Raw genomic sequence first — 21,936 nt, 5'->3', positions numbered from 1 at the left:
ACCTCTTTCCATAGCTGGCTCCTTCTCATCCTTCAAGTCTCAGTCTGAATGTCATGTCCCTGGAGAGGCTTTTCCTCACTAGTCTACCTAAAGCACCCTCTTCCTTTATTCTCTATCATAACCTTCTACTTATTTTCTTCATGATGCTCACTAACAGTCTGATATTATCATATTTATTTATTTAGTTTATTGTTTGTCTCCCCATCACCAAAATGTAAGCTTTATCAGGGTAGAGTCCTATCTTGTATTTCTAGCACAAATATTAATAGCTACTCATTTATTTGTTGAATAAATTAACCAGACCTTTACATAAAGATATACATACAATGAAGTTTACTGTACCTTTTTTCATTTTGTAGGCTGGGGATAAATGAATAGAATAACATTTTCTATCCAATCATTTTCCCTAGCCAGTTTCAATGTTCCAAAGTTTAATTAACAGAGCAGGGAAGCCACCCTGAACTGAACTCAACACTTTGGAATTTTGTAGCATTTTTATGCTAGCAAAAAAGTAGACACACTGAAATGTTTACCAATAGGTTTTTATTACAGAGTATACCATATAAGAGCTACGCAGTAAATAGAAAGACAGCCTGTGTGTCAGATATCTTGTTAGCCTCTCTAGAGTCACACTCCTTCCTTTTCTCCTTGCTTTTTCTCTCCCAATGTCCAGTTTTCATAGAATGAGTAGAACTTGACCAAGTGAACAAACACAGAGGAGGCATTCTAGCCAACATGCACATAGATCTAGGGGTAAAAGTATATAGTGTACTGGAGAAACAATGAGTGTTTCCTCCTCTGTTCCCACTACAGCTGGTCCCCTTGTCTGCTACAATTATTATGTTGTAGTACTGCAGCCATTCTCATGTATTTCTTCTAACTAGACTCCTAGACTCACACTTTAAGACAGCAGGGAAGCATGTCTTTACATCTTTATACCCTCAATACCTAACACAGTAAGCTCTCTTATAGTGGCTGCAAGAAGAAATCTGCTTTTATTTACATTTTACTAGTTTAAAGGTTACTTTTTTTTTTAAGTGATGGGGTCTCGCTATGTTGCCCAGGTTGGTCTTGAACTCTTGGGCTCAAGAGATCCTCCTACCTCAGCCTTCTGAGTAGCTGGGATTACAGATGCAAGCCACCACACCTGACCAAGGTTACATTTTTAAGAGACTGATTTATATGGTCATTATCTAGACCAAATTTATCTGTAGAAAAGTTAGTCAAATAGTGAGTGATTTAAAACTGTACAATACTGTGGCTGAGGGCATAATTAAATCTTTATTAAAACTGCTATCATTTATTTTTCTTTTGTTTTTTTTCTTGAGACAGAGTCTGTCACCCAGGCTGGAGTGCAGTGGTGTGATCTTGGCTTACTGCAACCTCCACCTCCCGGGTTCAGGCAATTCTCCTGCCTCAGCCTCCTAAGTAGCTGGGAATACAGGTATGTACCACCACATCTGGCTAATTTTTGTATTTTTAGTAGAGACGGGGTTTCGCTATGTGGGTCGGGGTAATCTTGAACTTCTGGCTTCATGTGATCCACCCACCTTAGCCTCCCAAAGTGCTGGGATTATAGGTGTTTGCTATCATGCCCGGCTTTAAAGATATATGCCTATGATGATCTGAATCTGAACTACCTTCCAGATGTCTCACTAAAGGCAATGCATTTTTTCACATAAGAATAAATGTTGGCCAGGAGCAGTGATTCATGCCTGTAATCTCAGCACTTTGGGAGGCTGAGGCAGGTGCACCTCTTGAGGTCAGGAGTTCAAGATCAACCCAGCCAACATGATGAAATCCCATCTCTATGAAAAATACAAAAATTAGCCAGGCATGGTGGCGCACGCTTGTAATCTCAGCTACTTGGGAGGCTGAGGTGGGAGGATCACTTGACCCCGGGAGGCAGAGGTTGCAGTGAGCTGAGATCATGCCACTGCACTCCTGCCTGGGTGATAGAGCAAAGCTCCATCTTAAAAAATAATAATAATAAATAAAGAATAATGTCCATCTCTAATAAGTGAGATACTTTAATAAAAAAGTTTAAGAAGTAAATTCCAAAAGAATTTGAATTAGTAATACTTACCAACACTAGCATGATCAATAATAGTGTCAATATCCTGTAGACCCCATTTCTTATAAGCTAATGGTGGTGGTTGTATGTTCTCATTGCCTGATGCTGCAGCTACAAAAGATAAAATAGACAATCCAAACTTAATTATTATGGATAAAATGAAGTTTTACAAAAAAATCATTAAAATCATACTAATTTGTTATTCTAAAATTTCAGCTAATAATGAGTCAAAGTAATGAAAACAAGGCATAAAGTGAGATTTATTCATGCCAAGACAATGCACATAAAATGCAAACATTTAAAAGACTAAGCTGGCCGTCACAAAAGATTCTGGAACACTCAAGTCATTAAAGAAGACTACTAAAAATTCTAGAATACTACTAAAAATCAAAGTGAATTCAGGCTGGGCACAGTGGCTCATGCCTGTAATCCCAACACTTTTGGAGGCTGAGGCAGGCGGATCGCTTGAGATCAGGAGTTTGAGATCAGCCTCGCCAACATGGTGAAACACCGTCTCTAGTAAAAATACAAAAGTGAGCCAGGCATGGTAGTGCACGCCTGCAGTACTAGTTACTCGGGAGGCTAAGGCAGGAAAATCACTTGAACCTGGGAGGTGGAGGTTGCAGTAAGCTGAGATCACGCCACTGCAATCCAGCCTGGGTGAGAGAGGGAGACTGTCTCGAAAACAACAAAACAAAACGAAACAAAACAGAACCAAAACAAAGTGAATTCAAACTGCAAGTGATGCCAACTAAGCAATTTCTCCCTCTTGACAAAGGGGATAAAATCCTAGGGATAGGAATCAGTGCTTTACTGAGTGAAAAACTAAAAACCTGATACACCTGGCAGAGCACACATACAAGGTCTCTAATATAGGTAACTGAGGCCAGACTTGATAGAAAGATATATTAAAAGCAACAGCACTGTGAAAAAAATGAATGAAATGTCAATCTTTAACCTCAGTCCCTTCGCTTAGTGACTAAGAAAAGGAAAAGCAACAGTTATACCTCTTGCCATAGATTCAGGCACATCCCATCAATCAGTAAACACCCATGTTACATATCAGAATACTGCTGAGTTCTGGCTGTTTATTCAGGAAAGTGGAAAAATAATAATAAAGAGAAAATACAATCCTCTAAATATTGCAGATTGATAGTAAGGCGAAGAAAAGATAATTTTCTTATATGCTGAAATAAACGTCACAATTTATGGCTAAGTAACCAGAACTCTTTTTATAGCAACTTACAACCCAAGGGCACTAAGTGGCTTAATTCCTTACTTCCTAGGAGACAAATGGCTTTATGGTCTCATACACAACAAGCAAACAGAAATTCAAAAATGGTGAAAAATTAAATGGCTGATAATACCAATCATAAAATAATTGTCTATTTCTAGTTTATTAATAAACTTCTTACCCACAGGAAACTGCCTTTTGGCATATATATTAATGGTGAGTATTTTAAATGTCCTTAAGATAATGAAGCTTATGGTGGGTTAGATTTAAATAATTTAAAAGATATGAAAATAGGTATAAAAATTTAAACCAATTGTAAAAAAAGAACCATATAGCCGAGACTTCAGAATTCTACCAATCATACCAACCTAAAATTAGAAATAATTTCAGATCTCAATTTTACAGTTGTTAAAATATGGAAAAGAAAAGTCTTAAAATCAGTGAAAATATGAGTAGTGGTGCTGACTTCCCCTTTTCTTCTGGGATTGAGTAGAGGAGACTTAGTGGCCCCAAAACAAAGTTTAACTCCTAAATGGCTTCCTGAAAACATAGGCTAATTAGGATATGTTTACTGCTTCATAAAATTGTTCTAAACCTAGTCTAAATCCAGCATCTCATATTGCAATCAAAAATTTTTCTCTGTCTTTTTTAGCAGGTTGATATGATTGGTAAAACTTCTGATGTCTTGGCTATGTGGTTCTTTTCTAGTATAAGCTTTTTTACTAGGTCAGAATTTGTTTAAATTTTTATACCTATTTTCAGAATCTTTTAAATTATTTAAATTTAGCCCACCATAAGCTTCATTATCTTGAGAACATTTAAAATACTCACCATTAACCTATATATCAAAAGGCAATTTTCTGTAGGTAAGAAGTTCATTAATTTAATAAACTAGAAATTGACAATTATTTTATAATCGGTATTATCAGCTATTTAATTTTTCACTAAATAATGTGAAATTTCACGAATAATGTAAAATGAAAAATACTGGGACTAAACCATCAACCACCCAACACCCAAAGCAATATCAGGCAGAAGAATAGTAAAAATAGATTAAAAAATTAATTTCAGAGTGCCTTTTTGCCAAAGACCTAAAATTCTTTTCAAAATATAACCTTTTGTGTATGGTAAATAATTGTCTCAAAGATGCTGAGAGTAACACAAAGAATTACAATTTCATAAAAAGTAAATAAACTTTGTTTTGGGGCCATTAAGGCTCCTCTACTCAATCCCAGAAGAAAAGGGGAAGTTAGTGCTACTACTCATATTTTCACTGATTTTAAGACTCTTCCATATTTTCACAACCCTGAAATTGAGATCTGAAAATTGATGGTGTATCTTTCACTGGCAATAGTTTTTTCTTCTTAGTGGTACATAAAATAATAGTGTTTCTTACAATCAATGGCATGTTGAATTTGATGAAATATCTCTTCCAAAAGATGTAACAGCATCAGAATGTAAACGATAGGTAGTAAAAGTAAGAATTCTTGATTATTTGGGCAGTTTTCATCCCTAAGTCACAAAATAATGTTGTTGCCCACATATACATTAAGTTTAGGCCTCTAGCTTTTCTCCATTCTGAGTGTTCTGAGTTAGCAAAAAGCAGCTCATGCTGACTCCCGGCTGGGTCCTGCTGACAGTGATATCGGTAGGATCTCGCATTTCCCCTACACACGGTGGACAGCTTTATCCTCAGGGAGGACAGAAGCAATGTGGAGTCACCAGATTTTAGGATGTTGGACTTGATCAGCTGCTGATCTAGTGAAAATCTGGTACCTCAGCCACATGCAACTAAATTCTTTACCCCAATGTTGGTTGTCAATACAGTTGCAAATCTAGCTAGTCAAGACATACTGCTGAATTCGTAAAGAAAGCCCAGTGTTCCTGTGCTGACCACACTCTCCAAACGCAACATGTGAAGTGTTTATGTTTTAGCGCTTGTCTCTACCTTACTAAGCAATCTACTCAACATGCTCCCCTGTCTCTATAGGAGGCAGGTTTTTCCCATAAATCTAGTTCAGAAGGCCTTTTTTTATTTAGAAGACATACCTAATTCCATAAGCAGGTGAAATTAAATAAAACAAACATGAACAGAGGTTAAATATTTCTTGCCAAAATATTACCTTTTGCTACCTGATTTCGACAAGCACGAAGAGATTGAAAAAGGCTAAATCCATCAATAGTCACAATGGCAGCTGGATATAAGATACTCAACTCTTCATTCTATTTAAGAAATAAAAAAAAAAGTTCTTGAATTGATACATCAAATAAGCTTATCTACTTTTTATTATACTAAATTTCACGAATAATGTAAAATGAAAAATACTGGGACTAAACCATCAACCACCCAACACCCAAAGCAGATTCAGGCAGAACAGTAAAAATAGATTAAAAAATTAATTTCAGAGTGCCTTTTTGCCAAAGACCTAAAATTCTTTTCAAAATATAACCTTTTGTGTATGGTAAATAATTGTCTCAAAGATGCTGAGAGTAACACAAAGAATTACAATTTCATAAAAAGTAAATAATACTCACTGCACAGATAAAACAGTATGTAAAAACAGAAGAAAACTCACCTGAAATCCCAGACATGTCCCAATACACATCCCCAAATATATTCAAAAACATTTGCATAAGGCTATACCAAATATAGCCATGTTAGTAAAAACCTAACATGGTTTTTACTATTCAATAATATGTCAATGATATTTTTCCATTTCAATAAGTGAACAAATCATTTTTGGTTGTGGCTGCACAGTCTTTCATTATATGTACCCTATTTTACTTAACCAGTTCATATTGACAGACATTCAGTATGGCCTCCTGCTTCTACTCTTGCTCTCTACAATCCACGCTCCACACAGCCAGTGTGCTCTTCGTAAGATATAACAGATCAAACCAATCTCCTGATTAAAACTCTCCAATGACTCCCTTCTGCATTTAAAATAAAACCTGAACTCATTAACCATGGCTGCAAGATCTGGCAAATATGAGAGGTCATCATTACCCTCAGACCTTTGCATGTGCTTGGACGTTCTCCTCTCCAATCTTCACCTGCCTAATTGTTCCTGTCATTCAGGTTTCAGTTCAAATGTTAGTTATCCAGAGAGGCTGCTCCTGAACCTCCATCTCAAACAACATACCTATTCTCTTGGCACATTACTATCTCATCAACATGACTTCCTTTACGGCGCCTATCAGAGACTGGAATCACCTTGATATCTCTAGCTGCTTACTGTTGGTTTCCCTCCACCATGCCCAAACTGTAAACTCCATGAAAGCAGGAACCTTGCATATTTGTTACACCAATGAATCCTCAGGGATTAGAAGTGAACTGGGCAAATAATAGGCAGTAAAGAATATTTATGAATTAATATATTTTCATCATTATAAACATCACTGCAATAAACATTCTTCAGTCTATATCTTTTCATGTTACTAGGATATTACTTTAGTGTAAATTCCTTCAAGTGGGTCAGTTGGGTCATACAGTATTCACAGTTTTCATTCTCATATATATTAATTGCCTCAAAAAGTGCCTATCAACTTATATTTCCACCAATAATACATGAGAGTGACTGTTTCTCTATATTGTCATCAAAAGTTTGTTAATCTTTATCTTTGCCAATCCAAAAGATGAAAAGTTATCTCACTGTATTTTCTTATAGTTCTTAGATCATTATTAAGGTTCAAAATTTTCTTATATGTTTTTGGGCCAATTTCTTCTCTTGAGATCTGCCTTGCTCCTTTTTCTACTGGACTGTCAGGCTGTTTCTCTGTTTAAAAAAGACTTCTGGGCCACAGGAGCATAAGCCAGTGGGGAAGGGACATGGCATATATTCTCACACGACAAGTTCACAAGGCTAAGCACGCATGACCCAGTGAGCACAGCAGCAGGGAGAAAGCCTCCTCACTCACTTTGGGGAGCTAGAAAACAGAAAAGACCTAATCACTAGCAAGTCAATTTCTCCAAAACCAGGTAGTCTTCCTGAAGAAAACACTAACACAAATACCAATGGCCCCAGATCTGTAGATACTGTGCTAGATGACAGAGAAGATCTTTTTACAGAAGCTATTATGCAAAAGAAATGTCTTTGAAATTCCAGAAGGAGATTTTCCCTCTCTTTCAAATCCTCTCCTGCAACAAATGACCTGCTGTCACCCGTACTACACTCATTGCTCCTAGAACTGAATTAGAGGAAATATGCTTCTGTGATCTCTGACAAATCTGGGAGTATATTTTAAAAAAGCAAATAGAAGATAATTTTGATATATAAATGGACGTGTCAGATCCACAGCTGTTTAATAAAGCATACAGAGTAACAACAAAGACCTCCTTCTTGATAAAAATTTTGAAATGATTTTCTTGGTTTGTATAGCAAATAGAAAGCAAATATTTAAATGTTAGTTATATTTTTCCACTAGTTCTAAAAAAAGAGTATTATAGACATGACCAAATTTAATGTATTTTAAAAAGCTTTGTCATCCAGTGAATTTTTAGAAAAATGAAAAACATCTCTGGAAAGTTATCTTCAGTTCACAGATTATCTTCTTTGATTTCCAGCTGTTCCTTGTTTCCTTTAATAGTTCAATTTCTCCCATCTCCTTATGATGAGTATTATTAGTTACTAAGACTTAAGTCTTCAGCCTGCAGTTTTATTTTCCTACACTCTTTACTTGAAAGAATTCATTCATTATCTATGACTTCAGCCATCATGTCCAATCTAGTCTCTGTGCCTATACAGCAATTTTGTATCATTACATGATACCAGTAACTTGATTTCATTTCCTACCATCGCCTCAAACTCAACATGTGCAAAACCTCATTTAATAACATTTACTGCCAATGTAGTCCCTTATTCCAACATTGACAATGGCACTCCTCAGGATAAGTATCTTAGAGACATCTTTAGCTCATTTTTAAAGCACTGTACATCTCTACACAATAACCAGGTCCTATTAAGCTTCTTCAAAACAATTTTTTTTCTTTTTTTTTTTTTTTGAGACGGAGTCTCACTCCGTCATGCAGGCTGGAGTGTAGTGGCGAGATCTCAGCTCACTGCAACCTCTGCCTCCCGGGTTCAAGCAATTCTCCTGCCTCAGCCTTCCAAGCCGCTGGGACTACAGGCGCCCGCCACCACGCCCAGCTAATTTTTTGTATTTTAGTAGAGACGGGGTTTTACCGTGTAGCCCAGGCTGGTCTCAAACTCCTGAGCTCAGGCAATCCGCCCACCTCGGGCTCCCAAAGTGCTGGCATTACAGGTGTGAGCCACCGTGCCCGGCCCCAAAACAATTTTTGTACTGGTCCTTTCTCTCTTCCCATAGCCATTTTAGTCCTGGCTCCCAGCACTCCACATCTGTTACAGATAACTTAAAAAAACCAGGTAACTAGCCTCCCTAATTCCAGTTTATCTTGAAGAAAGAAATCTTCAATATTCCTTTGATTACATCACTTCCTTCTTATAAATCTTTAGGAGTTTCTCTCATTTCCTAAATCAATTCTAATTTTTCACTTGGCCTTTGAATTTATGCAAAATTTGGCCACTCTGCTTGACAGTCTCTCATTATTTTATAACATAAGTTTCTTTGTTGTTGCATATACAGTTCTACATTCAAATCTTCTATCAAATTTTCTCCTGATTACCTGAAACACTTTCCCCTCTTTTCTCCTAATTAAATTATATACCCATTGTTCAAGGCTTAATGCAAATCTCACCTCATCAATGAAATTTTCTTATTTTCCTGGTCCAAATTGAACTCCTCTTTCTCTAAGCTTGTACAGAATGTATTCTGTCCAAATAAATTACCAATAAATTAGGTATTGCTTTATATTACTGATTAATTCATCCACAGATATTATTAGATTTTAATCCTAGTCTCTCTTACTAGATAAGATTCTTTTGCAGCTCCAGTCCATCTCCCATGCAAATTCAATTAACAAATGCATACAGTGTATACACCTGTTTACTTGAAATCTTTTGGAGGCTAAGTAGTACAACAAAGGGAAGGCATATTACATAGGTATGCACTCTGCAAAACAAATAAAAGCATATTGGTTTAAATGGCCCTATAATTATTTTTTGACTAAGACAACCAAAATGTTACAAGGCACCTGAGAGGTTAGAGCCTTAGATACTAAGCAGTATTATCTTCTCAGTTGAAATCTTCAATGAATGTATGTATTTTCCACTATGAACAAAAGCTTAGTAACCCCTTTTCTGAGAAACAGTTAAGTACAAGGTAGTATCACTAGTAACAAGGCGGCCAATTTTTTTTTCTTTTACTCTAGGTAATTTTGGCACCTAAATCCAAATAAAAAAAAGATATAAAGTTATAGAGTATCATATTTTTGCCTTAAGTCACTATTAAATTCTAAAAATAAGAAATTTTCTTGGCTTCTAACTAAAGGGTTTTACTTTGTTGTAGAATGAAACATAGAATATTTCATTAAATAAGTAAAAGCAAGACTGGTATTCTTTACTCCACTACAAATAGATTATATTTCTAGACTACGATAGCAGAGTTAACTGTGCCACAAGACAAACATATCTTTTAAGTTTCCACCCAAAAAAGAGGAGAGAAACTGCTTCAAAGTAATGCCACTATTACTGTTGGAACACAATTTTTTACACTACCTGCTCAGTCACCCCGGGATGTCGTGGTATTTCATAGGTTCTGCATTTAAGTTGAAGTACTGGGTCCTCATTCAAAAGCTGTGCAAGCAAGAGCACACCATTCTAGGAGGAAGCACAGAGAAGGTCCCTGCTTGTTTTCTTACCAATATACCTGAGCAGGTACGGCCAGGCAAAGAGTACCATTTCCCCAACAGTTTTCCAGAGATACCAGGTAGACTCTTTTCAGAATACAGCTCCTCTTCTCTGTATCTTCTACCAGAACTTACCATGGCCTATCCTGGCCTCTACCCCAATAAAGCATCAATTACACATTTTCAGGCAGCAGGTAATAAAGTCACAAACTAGTATAAAGGGGATGCACAACCAGATATTGTAGTCAACTAGTGTTTCCTAGCTGTTGAAAACTCAACTCACCTCAGTGTAGAAGCGTACATAACCTGAAGTAAAACCCACCACAATGCAGGTCCAGTCAGGACGCCCAGTGGAACTCCTGTTACAAACAAAATTTATTATCTTAACAACTCATAAATCAAAGCAAAGGAAACAGATAACTCTTATTTATCCTTACCTCTTTTGGCTTGCTAGTGGGATACATAGAGCACTGGTTACACATTCCCTAAAAACAAAAACAAAATCATATGCTTACCCACCGAACTTACCAATTACTTTTATTTCTTTATAATTGGATGTTAAAGGTCAATAACTGGAAGATGACTTCTGTGAACCGGTTTTATTTGATGCATAAGTAAAAATACAGTAAAACTCTACTACCAGTAAGGTCCATAAAATTCATTCACGCAAAATATAATGCCACATGCATTTGAGGTTAATAAAAAACAGAATTTTTCACTCTTCTTGTCATGAAAAACATGAAAGTACAGAAAGCAAAACTTTACTTACACAACTGACTGTACACAGAACTGAGCAAAGCTCAAACGATCCCCATGCAGCCATTTCCTACTATGTCCCTCCCTCTCCCCTGCTTCAGCTAAGAACTTCAGCCTGCCTCGTTGTTTGAGATCAGGAGCTGGGAAAATGGTTGAGGAACTGCCAGTCACGTTATATGCAAACCGTATTTCTGCAGGGTACATTATTTTAGGAACTTACGTATTTCAACTTGCTGGCTTTTCTATTTTGCAGAAACTACTCTGATCATCCATTTCTAAGCACATGTTAGGTGTGATGTTCCATAAAAAAGATACGTACATTTTTTTCTGACACGTAGACTTGAAATATTTGTCAGGAGCTCAGAAACTAAGTCTCAAAATCAAAACAACTCCTACCCACTGACTTTTATTAAATCTGTCAAACGTGAGGATCATCACCAGCTTATTCAAGAAACTACAAACACTTCTACGCCATACATCATACTAGGTAATCCATGAACAAAATTCATCTTCATGTTTGTTCGCTGTTTTTAAAGCATTACGTTTGCTTTGCATTTCTGACACTTAGGCTAAATGGTGTAAGGAGAAATATTACCATTTATTTTGATAATAGTAGAGAATATTTCAAATATCTACAATGTGCCAGGCTATGTTCTAGGCACTTCTACTTGGTTGTCTTTTATCTGAATTCAAAGTCTGGAGGATTTTTTTACTCATTCTGATCAGACAGTTTTCAGTCATAAAAATTTAATTGAAAACCAGTTTTGGGTTCAAGGTTCTAGGCTAGCAGCTCCATCATGTAGTCACACTGGTCATAGTTATAAAAGTTTTACTGAGTCAGCAGGAAACTGATGTACCAACTTGCATTTCTGAAGTATTTATGAGTTTTAAGAATTAATGTAGTACTGTACCCTTCAAGTATAAGCCCAATATCAGCAAAGCAGAGAAGACAATGATTGCCCTTGACTTTTTGGATGAATAAAATTAGTAATGGAGAACAGAGGGAAAAGACAAAATTAAAAAGGATTTTATGAGATTCTTTTTGAATTCTTCCTTAAATCTTCCAACAGAATTAAAAAAAAATTACTTGATACATAAAATTTGCTGATCAAATCATTCTCTACAACCTATAAAGTTAGGATACATATACATTCACTAAACATTTCAAATAATGAAATTTCTTTCTTATTTTAAAAAATTGTTTTCTTTTAAGAGACAGGGTGTCACTGTTGCACTGGCTAGAATGCAGGGCATGATCATAGCTCACTGCAGCCTCAAACTCCTGGGTTCAAGCAATCCTCCTGCCTCAGCCTCTCGAGTAGCTGGGACTACAGGTGTGCGTACCATGTCCAGCTAATTTTTAAATTTTTTGTAGAGACAGGGTCTTACTATGTTGCCCAGGGTGATCTTGAACTCCTGGGCTCAAATGACCTTCCTGCCTTGGCCTCCCAAAGTGCTAGGATTACAGATGTGAAAGACTGAGCCCAACCAAATAATGAAACTTTTTAATAGATTCACTTACAAGTCAATTTCATATATACATGTAACACACAGAGAAACAAAAATTAATTGGCACCTACCCTTCTTCAACATTTAAAGAACCACTCCAGCCAACAGCAAATTGCATTTCTTCCTTTCCTTTATCACTATATTTCCACTTTGCTGAAAGAATGAAGATATCATATAAAATAATTTTAGCTATAATATACTAAAAAGGTAATTTATAAATTTTGCTCTTTCTCCTTAAAATATGATTACAAAATTTAACAGTTGTATGTTAACTGACTTGGGTCTTTTTATAGGTAAATATAAGATTAAAATATCTATAATAGATTCTTATAATACACCTAGTCTCCTGGCCTTCAGCCTCTCCTTCCCCCAATTCAACCTGTATAATGTTGTCATAGTTCTTATAGAATAAAGTTACTAATTCCTGTGCCCACCCTGCCTAGTTTAAGACTACTTTTATCTTCAGATGACAGAGAAAATTTTTCTACTAGACCTTTGCTACTTGAGGGTAAATTTGCTTTGTAAGACCATTCTATACACATTTTACACATAATCTTACTTTGATCAGTAAGGTTTGGAAATCTACAAGGTATGAAAAAAACCTCAATTTTTAATCTTCAAAAAAAAATTATGAGTTAAAATGCTATGCTCAAAACAGAAATCGATAATATTATGAGTTTTCAAATTAAGAGTTGAAAATCACCTCACTCACATTGTTACTAAGAAAAGGTCAATGACCTTTTTAGCTCTGACTGTCCCTTGCAAGAATTGAGCAATGCACAGTACTGCCCCTGCAGTATCATAAGCTAAGGTAGCTACAGCCAAGACAGAAAAAAGGGAGAAAACAAACAGAATGCAAGGGGGAAAAAGAGGGAAATGGGGGTGGGGGGGAGATAAAGTGTTATATTCTTTTCACCTAATCCATTTTCTCTTCTATCCAATGCATCAAAATAAAGGTCGCTGAAAAGAATAGGATACTCACGCACTAGAAATACAGCTTTTTGCTCTCGAGCTATTACCATAAGATCATTGGTTGGAGATAAGGATAAAACACAATCTTGGAGCCAGGAAGTTTTTTGTGTTTTGCCAGTATTTCCTTCTTCTTCCTGTGGGTAAAACTACAATTACTGCATATGCAAAAATACCAAGAGTATTCAAACTCAGCTTGCCTGCTTCAAGGAGTGAGGGGGAAGAAAAAAAAGAAAAGGAAGTATTTCCAATTCTCATACACTTTCATAATATTCCTTATCAAAGATCGTGAACCCAGGAGGCGGAGCTTGCAGTGAGCTGAGATCGCGCCACTGCACTCCAGCCTGGGCGACAGGTGTTTTCTTTTTTCATTAGACATTTACATATTGTATAGGTAAATTCTCATGGTTAAAAATTCAACAGCTATAAAAAGGTGTTCTTTGAAAAGTCTCTTATACTCTTGTACTCTAGCCATCTAGTTGTTAACTCTAGAGACAATGCAATCAGTTCTTATGTGTATTTCCAGAGATACTTCATGCACAGTTACTACCCTTTTCCTCACTTTTTCTTACAAGAATAGTAGCATAATATATACATATTTCTATACTTCGCTTTTTTCTCTTAACATATTCCTTAGACTTCATTCCACTTCCATATGAAGTTTCTTTATTCTTTTTAATGTCTGCATAGTATTCCATTTTATGGATGCACTATAATTTATTTAACCAGTTCCCTATATGCGTGGACATTTGTATTGCTTACCATCTTTTGCTGTTGCCAACTATACTGCAATAAATACGTTTATAAATTTGTCAGTTTGTGTGGAAGTGTATCAGTAAGCTAAATTCCCAGAAGTAAAATTGCTGGGTCAAAGGGAATGTGTATTAGTAAATTTGCTGGATATTCCCAAACTGTGCCCCCCACATGTTGTATTAATTTGTAATTCCATCAGCAATTTTTGAAAGTGCTTGCTTTTTCACAGGCATTTCGAAAAACATTTTAATGGTGGATCTCTGTCAATTTAATAGGTAAAATGTAGTATCTCAAAATACTTTTAAATTACATTTTTCTTATGAATGAGAATTTAGGCATTTTCTCATATACTTAAGAAAATTTCTCATTTTTATATAAAGGAAAGGAACAAACTGCATAATTTTCTACGAACAGTTTGTTCCCTTCCTTTGTAGATTTCCCATTGGGTTGTTGCTCTTTTTCTAATTGCTTTGTATACGCTCTTTACATACAAAAAAACCCAAAATTGGCCCTTTGAAAATAAGTGATGCAAATAGTTTTTCCTATTTGTGATGGCTTAATTTTTTCCATGTAGAAATTTTCTATTATCATATAACTAAATTATCCATCTATTCTCTTATGGCTTCTAGGTTTGATGTCATGTAGACTCCTACCTTACTCAGCCCTACTTAATGTCTTTTAGATTCAATTATTCAAAAGGGGAGGGAAAGGCAGGGGAAAGCTATGCAGGTTAATTTCATTTTATAAAAAAATTATAATTTCATGCTTTTTAAAAACTTGTACTAAGCATGCATTACAAGCATTATAAAATTTAAAGATTTTAGAAACAGAAAATCATCCTAGTCAGAAATGTTATAGTAGTATTATATTTCTAGGAATAATAAATTATTTCTTGCTGGGATACCATCAAAGAAATGTTTAAAACACAAATAAAATATGGGCTATAGGGAATCTTTAGAAATACCCCAAAATGAGCCTGAAACCTCTGGGACAGTCATGCAATTATTTCTCTTTTGCAATGGGATATTAGGAAACAAACACATTTGGAACTTTTTTCTCAAGCAAAATAAGCTAAAGAGGCTGCACCATCTCCCGAAAGATAGGGAGAGCATAACATTGGCAAAATCTCATTTTATTAAAGCTCTACTGTTCTCAAGGAATTCTGTATCTAGCTTGTTGTTTTTAATGTTTGTTTTCCTACAGATAAATTAGAAAATTATCCCCCAAAGATAAAAGTCATAAGGTAAAACTTAGTTGTAATTAAATTTTTCCCTGGTTCCACAGCTTCTGCTGTAGGATAGTCTTTGTTTATCCAACACATCCCTCCTCATGATGGCTTGCCTGTAAGGTGAGGACAACATTACCTTATGGTTTCCTCCAATAAAGGAGACTCCAATTATACCAACTGTGAGGTACAGGACCTTCTAAGTGATTAGAGTTCCACTTTCAGGTAGGAGCTTAGAAGAGGACAGTTTATATAGGAATATTATTTAGGCATTGCATTTGATAAGAAACTGGGAGGGTCCAAAACTCTTTGATTGGTCTCTGACTCTTATCCTAAAATCTCCCTCTCAATGCGATAAAAAAGAATCAACATAATGCTTCAGGAAAGGAATACAGCCCTTATTTGGGCATGTTCTCAAAAAAATTTGTTTTAATAATTAAGCATCTATACAAATAGATTCCTACCTCTTATCACACTTCCAAAACTATGTTTAATCAGTAAATCCTAAAAATATTATAAAAGTTGCTTTTCTTTTTTTTTTTTAATAAAGAATATTGTTCCTATGTTTCTGTCCCATGTTTTCAAAATAATGCCACTAACAAGGATTAGATCTGATGTTTATGTGCACAGAAAAGACAAAGAGTCAAAGATGGAAGACATTTAGAGGCCAACTGGTCCAAAATCTAATTTTATAATAAAGGAAGTGGAGTCTCGGGGAGGTTAACGGATGTGCTCCAGCCATGGAATTAGTGTCAGAGCCCAAATTAAAATCTAGGCTTCCTGATTCTTAATTCAGGTGGTCTTTCCATTCTATCACCCTGCTCATCTCTGTGGGTAGCTATACTAGCTCTTTGGGAAGCTTGTCTTTACTTGAGATTTGACTTCAGTCTCATATTCAGTGAAAACCCTTTTCTCCAAAAGAACTACTGTACTATAAGTTTATTCCAGCCTAATCTTTCTGTAGTTCTTTGAGTCGATTTAGAGCTAAAAGATGACCACTGTATTTGAATATGTGAGCCAGAGTATTCTTGAGGTATTTCTTCAAGAACTCCTTTAAAAATACTTTCCCTCTCCTTTCTGTCTTTCCATCAGAAGTTCCAATTCCTCTGGCAAACCTATCCTACCCTGACTCCTAACCTTCTTTCAAACTTACTGCAATTAAAAGTCTTACCACTCCCTGCTACGTATATTCTGTGACTACATTTCCCCCACACTAGACAAGAGGCCCTCTGGCTGGCAAAACCTATGGTTTATATTATTTTTCAACTCCACATGTAGCACACTCCACTAATAGAATATATGAGTGAGTAACAGCATTCCCTATCTCTTGAATAACATATTATCTATTCATATACCTGAAACTGTATGACAATGAGCAATCAATGTAAAGCTAGCATATTCAGTCCTTAGTAATGTTTTTTCTTCATACTAAGATTTAATAGTTCAAGATTCTGGCTGACATATCCATGGTAAGTATGAGTCAAAGAGATATAAGAACAGAATACCACTGTATCATAGTCCTCTTATGTATCATAGTCTTCTTAGTTGGGCCTAAAACTCGGTGTCAGATTATGATCAAGCTGTCTGCTGCTACCCCAACAAATGGACTCCAAGTGATCCCAGAAGCAAACATGAATTTTGTCCCAAAAGGACTAACCATGACAAAAGCATTGGAAATAGACGTCACTTGCTTGGAAGCAAATTCAGAAAAATGATTCCATCATCGATTATTATATCCCTAACCCTGCTTTGCCATCTTATACATGTACATTTTTAGTTACATGAAACCTGAAAATAAAACTTGATGTGGATTAGCACTCTAGTTTCATCTACCGAAGACAGGGGAATAAAGAAGCAAAAAGCCAAAATCTTCCATCATTCTTTATTGCACTTTCTTTTCTATGTCCTTTCTACTTCTCCAACTTCCTCTGTTACTGTGGTACCAAAAATATATCCTTCTGGTTTGCCATGGTAAAGTTGGATATGTACAACTGAGCATTGTATATTATAAAAACAGGTTAGAAAATACAATAATATTATTATATAATCATTAGAGTTTGATGTGCCATAAAATTCTAGATCTAAACTTTCAGTCATGCTTCTCAAGAATGATGTTAACTTGTCACATCAATCTGAGCAAACTATCACAAGGACAGAAAACCAAACACTGCATGTTCTCACTCATAGGTGCAAATTGAACAATGAGAACACTTGGACACAGGGTGGGGAACATCACACACCGGGGACCTGTGGTGATGTGGGGGGAGGAGGGAGGGATAGCATTAGGTGATATACCTAATATAAATGACCAGTTAATGGGTGCAGCACACCAACACGGCACATGTATACATATGTAACAAACCTGCATGTTGTGCACACGTACTCTAGAACTTAAAGTGTGTATATATAGAATGACGCTAATTTGTCACAAAATGCAATGGTGTTGTGTTCTTAATACAAGCTCCACAAGCTCTTTGGATCCACAACCACATGGGGGAGCAGCTGTATACCTATTGCAACTGGAAGTTCCTGGTCACACATAATTCTAAAGTAACTTCTTTGTGACTAAGGCACAGTATTCAACATACCAGATTCAATACAAGGATAAAAAGCCTCTAATGACAATAACCCAAACCAAATAATATCCTTAAAATTATAAAGAGGTAAAAATGTATTGTTTCCCCATAAGCTTAGCTATAATATTTTGCCACCAGCCAGAGTAAATTTTACCATATTATGAAGCAAATTCAAAACAGAAAACCACTGGAGGTGTGGATGAGAGAAATCTCAGGTAAATCAAATTTCTTTTAATAAATCAACAAATTAAGAAACTAAGTGTAAGACAATGTAATCAAAGATCCTAGAACTGCTTGTCTGTATAGATCAACAATCTCCCTCTTACACATGTCATAATCCTCTTGAAGCCAACTGACAGGATGATACAATCTTAAACAGAAACAGAAGGAACTACAGGGATCATCTGAGTGAAATTCCTCACTTTCCAGAAAAGAAACTAAGTTCTAGAAAGAATAAGTGGATTTTTACTAACCATACCAATACTATAGATAATACATTTAAAGCAACACACATTGATTCACACAGTCCCTGGACAATTTACAGAAGAACTCTGGTCCTTCACTTCTAAAATTAGAGGTCGGAGGAAGAATGAGGAAATGGCCTGTGGGTCAGAATCCATGAGAATGACTAGACCCTCGATGTTCTCACATCTCTCTCTCTCTCTCTGCTTTAATGTATCCTGTACAACATTGCCACAGTATTGCTCCAGAAGGCCTGCAGAAATACAAACCAAGAATAAAGAATGTGAGTCCATCTGAAGTGACCCCTGTGCCAGATTTTTCAGGGAAGTCTCAAGTCTAAGTACAAATAACTTGATGAAAATATTGGTATAGTGGAGATTAGGAAATCCCCTCTGAAGGCTAGATCACAATGAACTAGTATTAGGTTTTACAACAAAATAGGATTTCCAGTGCCAGTTCCAGAAAGCTCAGGCAAGAAATAGGGCATAGCGCTGTAAACAACAATGCTCTGGGAAGCCACTGAATCTCTGCTGAGCATCAGCATACATTCAGTGACTGACAAGATGCAAGCTCATCATTTTGTTTTGTGTCATAAAGGCATTTGCCTACTAATTAGGGTTTTGGAAAACTTCCCAACAATAATGGGGCCCATAGTCTTTAACGCTGCTCCCTTGAAGCCAGTGATTCAAAAACAAATCTTTTGACAAGGTAATTTCCCAAGCCATGCCTGAAATGTAAAACAAAAAAAGCACTTCACTGCTTAAAGGTGCTCCACCAGGGACCACCTTCCACCTTGGGTTTTCCACAAAAACTTGCCTCCCTAACCCTGTTACTAAAGTTGGCACTGAATCTGCATGCAGTCTCCCCCATTGACGTCATTGTGGTGGCTGCACTAAGCTCCACAGCTATGAAAGCCAGCCCATCCCCTCCCTGCCACTGTGAAGTGGGTGTTCAGAGAGGACTGCTCCTGGAACACAGGTGAGTGGAGTCCCCAAAGATCCATGCAAAACAGCCCGGCCGGTTCCAGCAATTATGAAAAAGTCCAGGCTCTCAGACCGCTGACCCTGATAAGTAGATGTCCTTGGTGCCACCTGGTATTGTAGTGACTCAGTCCATGTGCATCATCACCAGTAGGATCCAGCTTCCTGCTGAAAAGCCCTCTGTCCCGTTTGTGGATAAGACAGTGCAGCCCAACCATGGGACAGCTTGAGGAGGAGGCAAAAGCTGAAGATGGATTTTTGTACCTGGTTGATACGGTTTGGCTGTGTCCCCACCCAAATCTTATTTTGAATTGTAACTCCCACAATTCCCATGTGTCATGGGAAGAAGCCGGTGGGAGATGACTGAATTATGGGGGTGGGTCTTTACTGCCCTGTTCTGATAGTGAATGAGTCTAACAAGATCTGATGGTTTTAAAAAGGGGAGCTTCCCTGTACAAGTTCTCTTCTCTTGTCTGCTGCCATGTAAGACATGCCTTTCATCTGCCATGATTGTGAGGCTTCTCCAGCCACGTGGAAGTGTAAGTTCAATAAACCTCTTTCTTTTGTAAATTGCCTAGTCTTGGGTATGTCTATATCAGCAGCATGAAAATGGACAAATACACTGGCCTACATGGAGACAGCACTCTGGCTTTTTCTGAGGGCTGTTGCCGGGTTAGGTGCACAATTACCACTTGAGTATCTTGAAAATAGCTGGCAGTTTTCAGTTATTATACCACAACCTCTTCTCACAGACCTATTAGTGCATCTGAGACTGGGTTTATTTCTTCATATACTGGAAACTTTTGTTCCTTAGAATAGAAAATTATCATACAGAGTTTTATTTTGAGTTTTTCTTTTTATGCACTGTCCTCGTGGCTATATTCTCCAGGGAGCTTCTTCTTTTAGAAATCATATTTAATGAAGATATTTCCATATTGAAGTGAGGTGGGTGTGGTATTAAAGTAAAAAGGAAGGAGATGAAATATTTATTCTGCATTATGTTTGAAGTGTTACATGGCTAAGCATTAAAAGCAACCAAATTAAATCCCCCCAAATTAAAGTAATCAGAACACCTGCTTCACTAGATTTTGCCAGCTGCCAATCTTGTTGGACTGAGCTAATCTGCTCCTCTTTCTGAAACTACTATGGTAAATAACAATAAAACTTGCTTTAATAAAGGCAAAAATGAATGAATGAATGAATGAATGAATGCACCTATAAAACATAATCCTAGTTGTTGAGGGGGGGGGAATCTATAATTGTATTTTAGTGTGGCCTAAACTTCAAGAATTTTTTTTGAATTAAGACCAGTAAAAAAGTTTTCTTAATCTACAAAAATACAGAAACCACTAATGTGCATTATGAAAAGGAATTCTTTCTAAATAACTCTATATGGGATAAAGCATATACTTTTAAATTTTTCTTTCTTTCGATTTTAAGCACACAACGCAGGCAGACAATAACACTGTAGTAATTAAATCAGCCTTTCAACTATAGCTGGCATTATAGGGACTGGTAATTACTGGGTAAACACAGTGGCCAGTGTTTTTTGGTTTATCAGCTATTGTAGTATTTACACAATCACTGAAGTAGCCAGGAGTAGTTTTTCAAAGCTTTCAACTTTTGTATGATACGTCCATCATTAGCAATTTATGTTGTTACTGTCATCATGCTAACTTTCACAGATATTTATACATTTTAGGGGTACCAGAAAGATCCAGTGTAATCCAAGGGCTGTCAGCACATTCTCTGTACTTCTCAGTAGTTTACTGCCTAAGCCATAGAAATAAAACACTCATCTATACTTTTAAAGCAAGAGACAGTGCTTCAGCAATTCTGAAACACAAAAAGAAAGTAAACATCACTATATAACTGGTTACTAAGGATTTTTTCGTTTTTCTCTATTCTGCTACTAACTATAAAATGCTCAATATTTTTCAAACTTTCTTGTTTTAGATAGCAGAACTTTTTATTCCCAAACAAAATTTTATACAAAATTTCAATATATGTACTAGATAAAAGCATGAATGAGGAAACTACACAGCACCTCTGTGGAACCCTAGAGCTCTCTCACACATAGCATGAAAAGTACTAGTCCAGGCCACATTTCAGATCAGAGACAAAAATTCTCAAAGGAAAGATCCTGAGATCTTTTCAACATAAGGAAAGGCATGAACTCTTTCTAAATTTTATTTGAAGGGGCCCAAAGGAAAATTCTCACAAATAAGTTAATCACAAAAAACTGTAACTTCAATCTCAATTTTAAAAATTACCTTTCTTTCTAGCATTAGAGGAACTTAACTAATTCGGTGACTCTTATTTACTTCAACTGTCAATTCAAGTAGGATTAATTCTGCCATTTATTCTTAAATTGTATATATAATATGACCTCCTTTTCATGAAATGTTCTTTGCGCCCATTCATCTGCCCACTCAACCTTCTATTCATATAGTGCCAAAGAAAAACTCCTAAAGACCCCTACGCAGAACCCCTTAAAGTTAATAATGATGATCATTTTTAGATGTTAGGGATGGATTATTTTATTCTTTGTATTTTTCTGTAATACCTGAATTTTCTATAATAAACATGTGTCAAGTATATTTTATTACTCATACAAAGTTCATTTCATAAA

The 21,936-nt window shown here is 36.3% G+C and overlaps 1 protein-coding gene and 1 non-coding gene across 3 annotated transcripts in view; both read right to left on the bottom strand.

The window, feature by feature from the left end:
• Positions 1-21,936, bottom strand: part of RAB3GAP2 (RAB3 GTPase activating non-catalytic protein subunit 2) — a 120,831-nt gene that overhangs the window by 51,336 nt on the left and 47,559 nt on the right. For both annotated transcript variants that reach the window (XM_031655598.1, XM_031655599.1), the window contains exons 3-9: positions 13,322-13,445; positions 12,411-12,492; positions 10,512-10,559; positions 10,358-10,433; positions 9,944-10,045; positions 5,432-5,531; positions 2,087-2,185 (exon numbers count right to left, since the gene is read on the bottom strand). In XM_031655598.1, the coding sequence (XP_031511458.1) occupies positions 2,087-2,185; positions 5,432-5,531; positions 9,944-10,045; positions 10,358-10,433; positions 10,512-10,559; positions 12,411-12,492; positions 13,322-13,445 (631 nt within the window). The remainder of the gene's footprint in view (positions 1-2,086; positions 2,186-5,431; positions 5,532-9,943; positions 10,046-10,357; positions 10,434-10,511; positions 10,560-12,410; positions 12,493-13,321; positions 13,446-21,936) is intronic.
• On the bottom strand, positions 352-482 carry LOC116272187. Its single transcript, XR_004180920.1, has one exon. It is a non-coding gene; the product is annotated as a small nucleolar RNA SNORA36 family (small nucleolar RNA).

Source organism: Papio anubis, chromosome 1 (genome assembly GCF_008728515.1).
Source record: "Papio anubis isolate 15944 chromosome 1, Panubis1.0, whole genome shotgun sequence".
NCBI classification, from domain to species: Eukaryota; Metazoa; Chordata; class Mammalia; order Primates; family Cercopithecidae; genus Papio; species Papio anubis.
The sequence above is the reverse complement of the archived record's forward strand: the minus strand, read 5'-3'. Positions and strand labels throughout refer to the sequence as shown.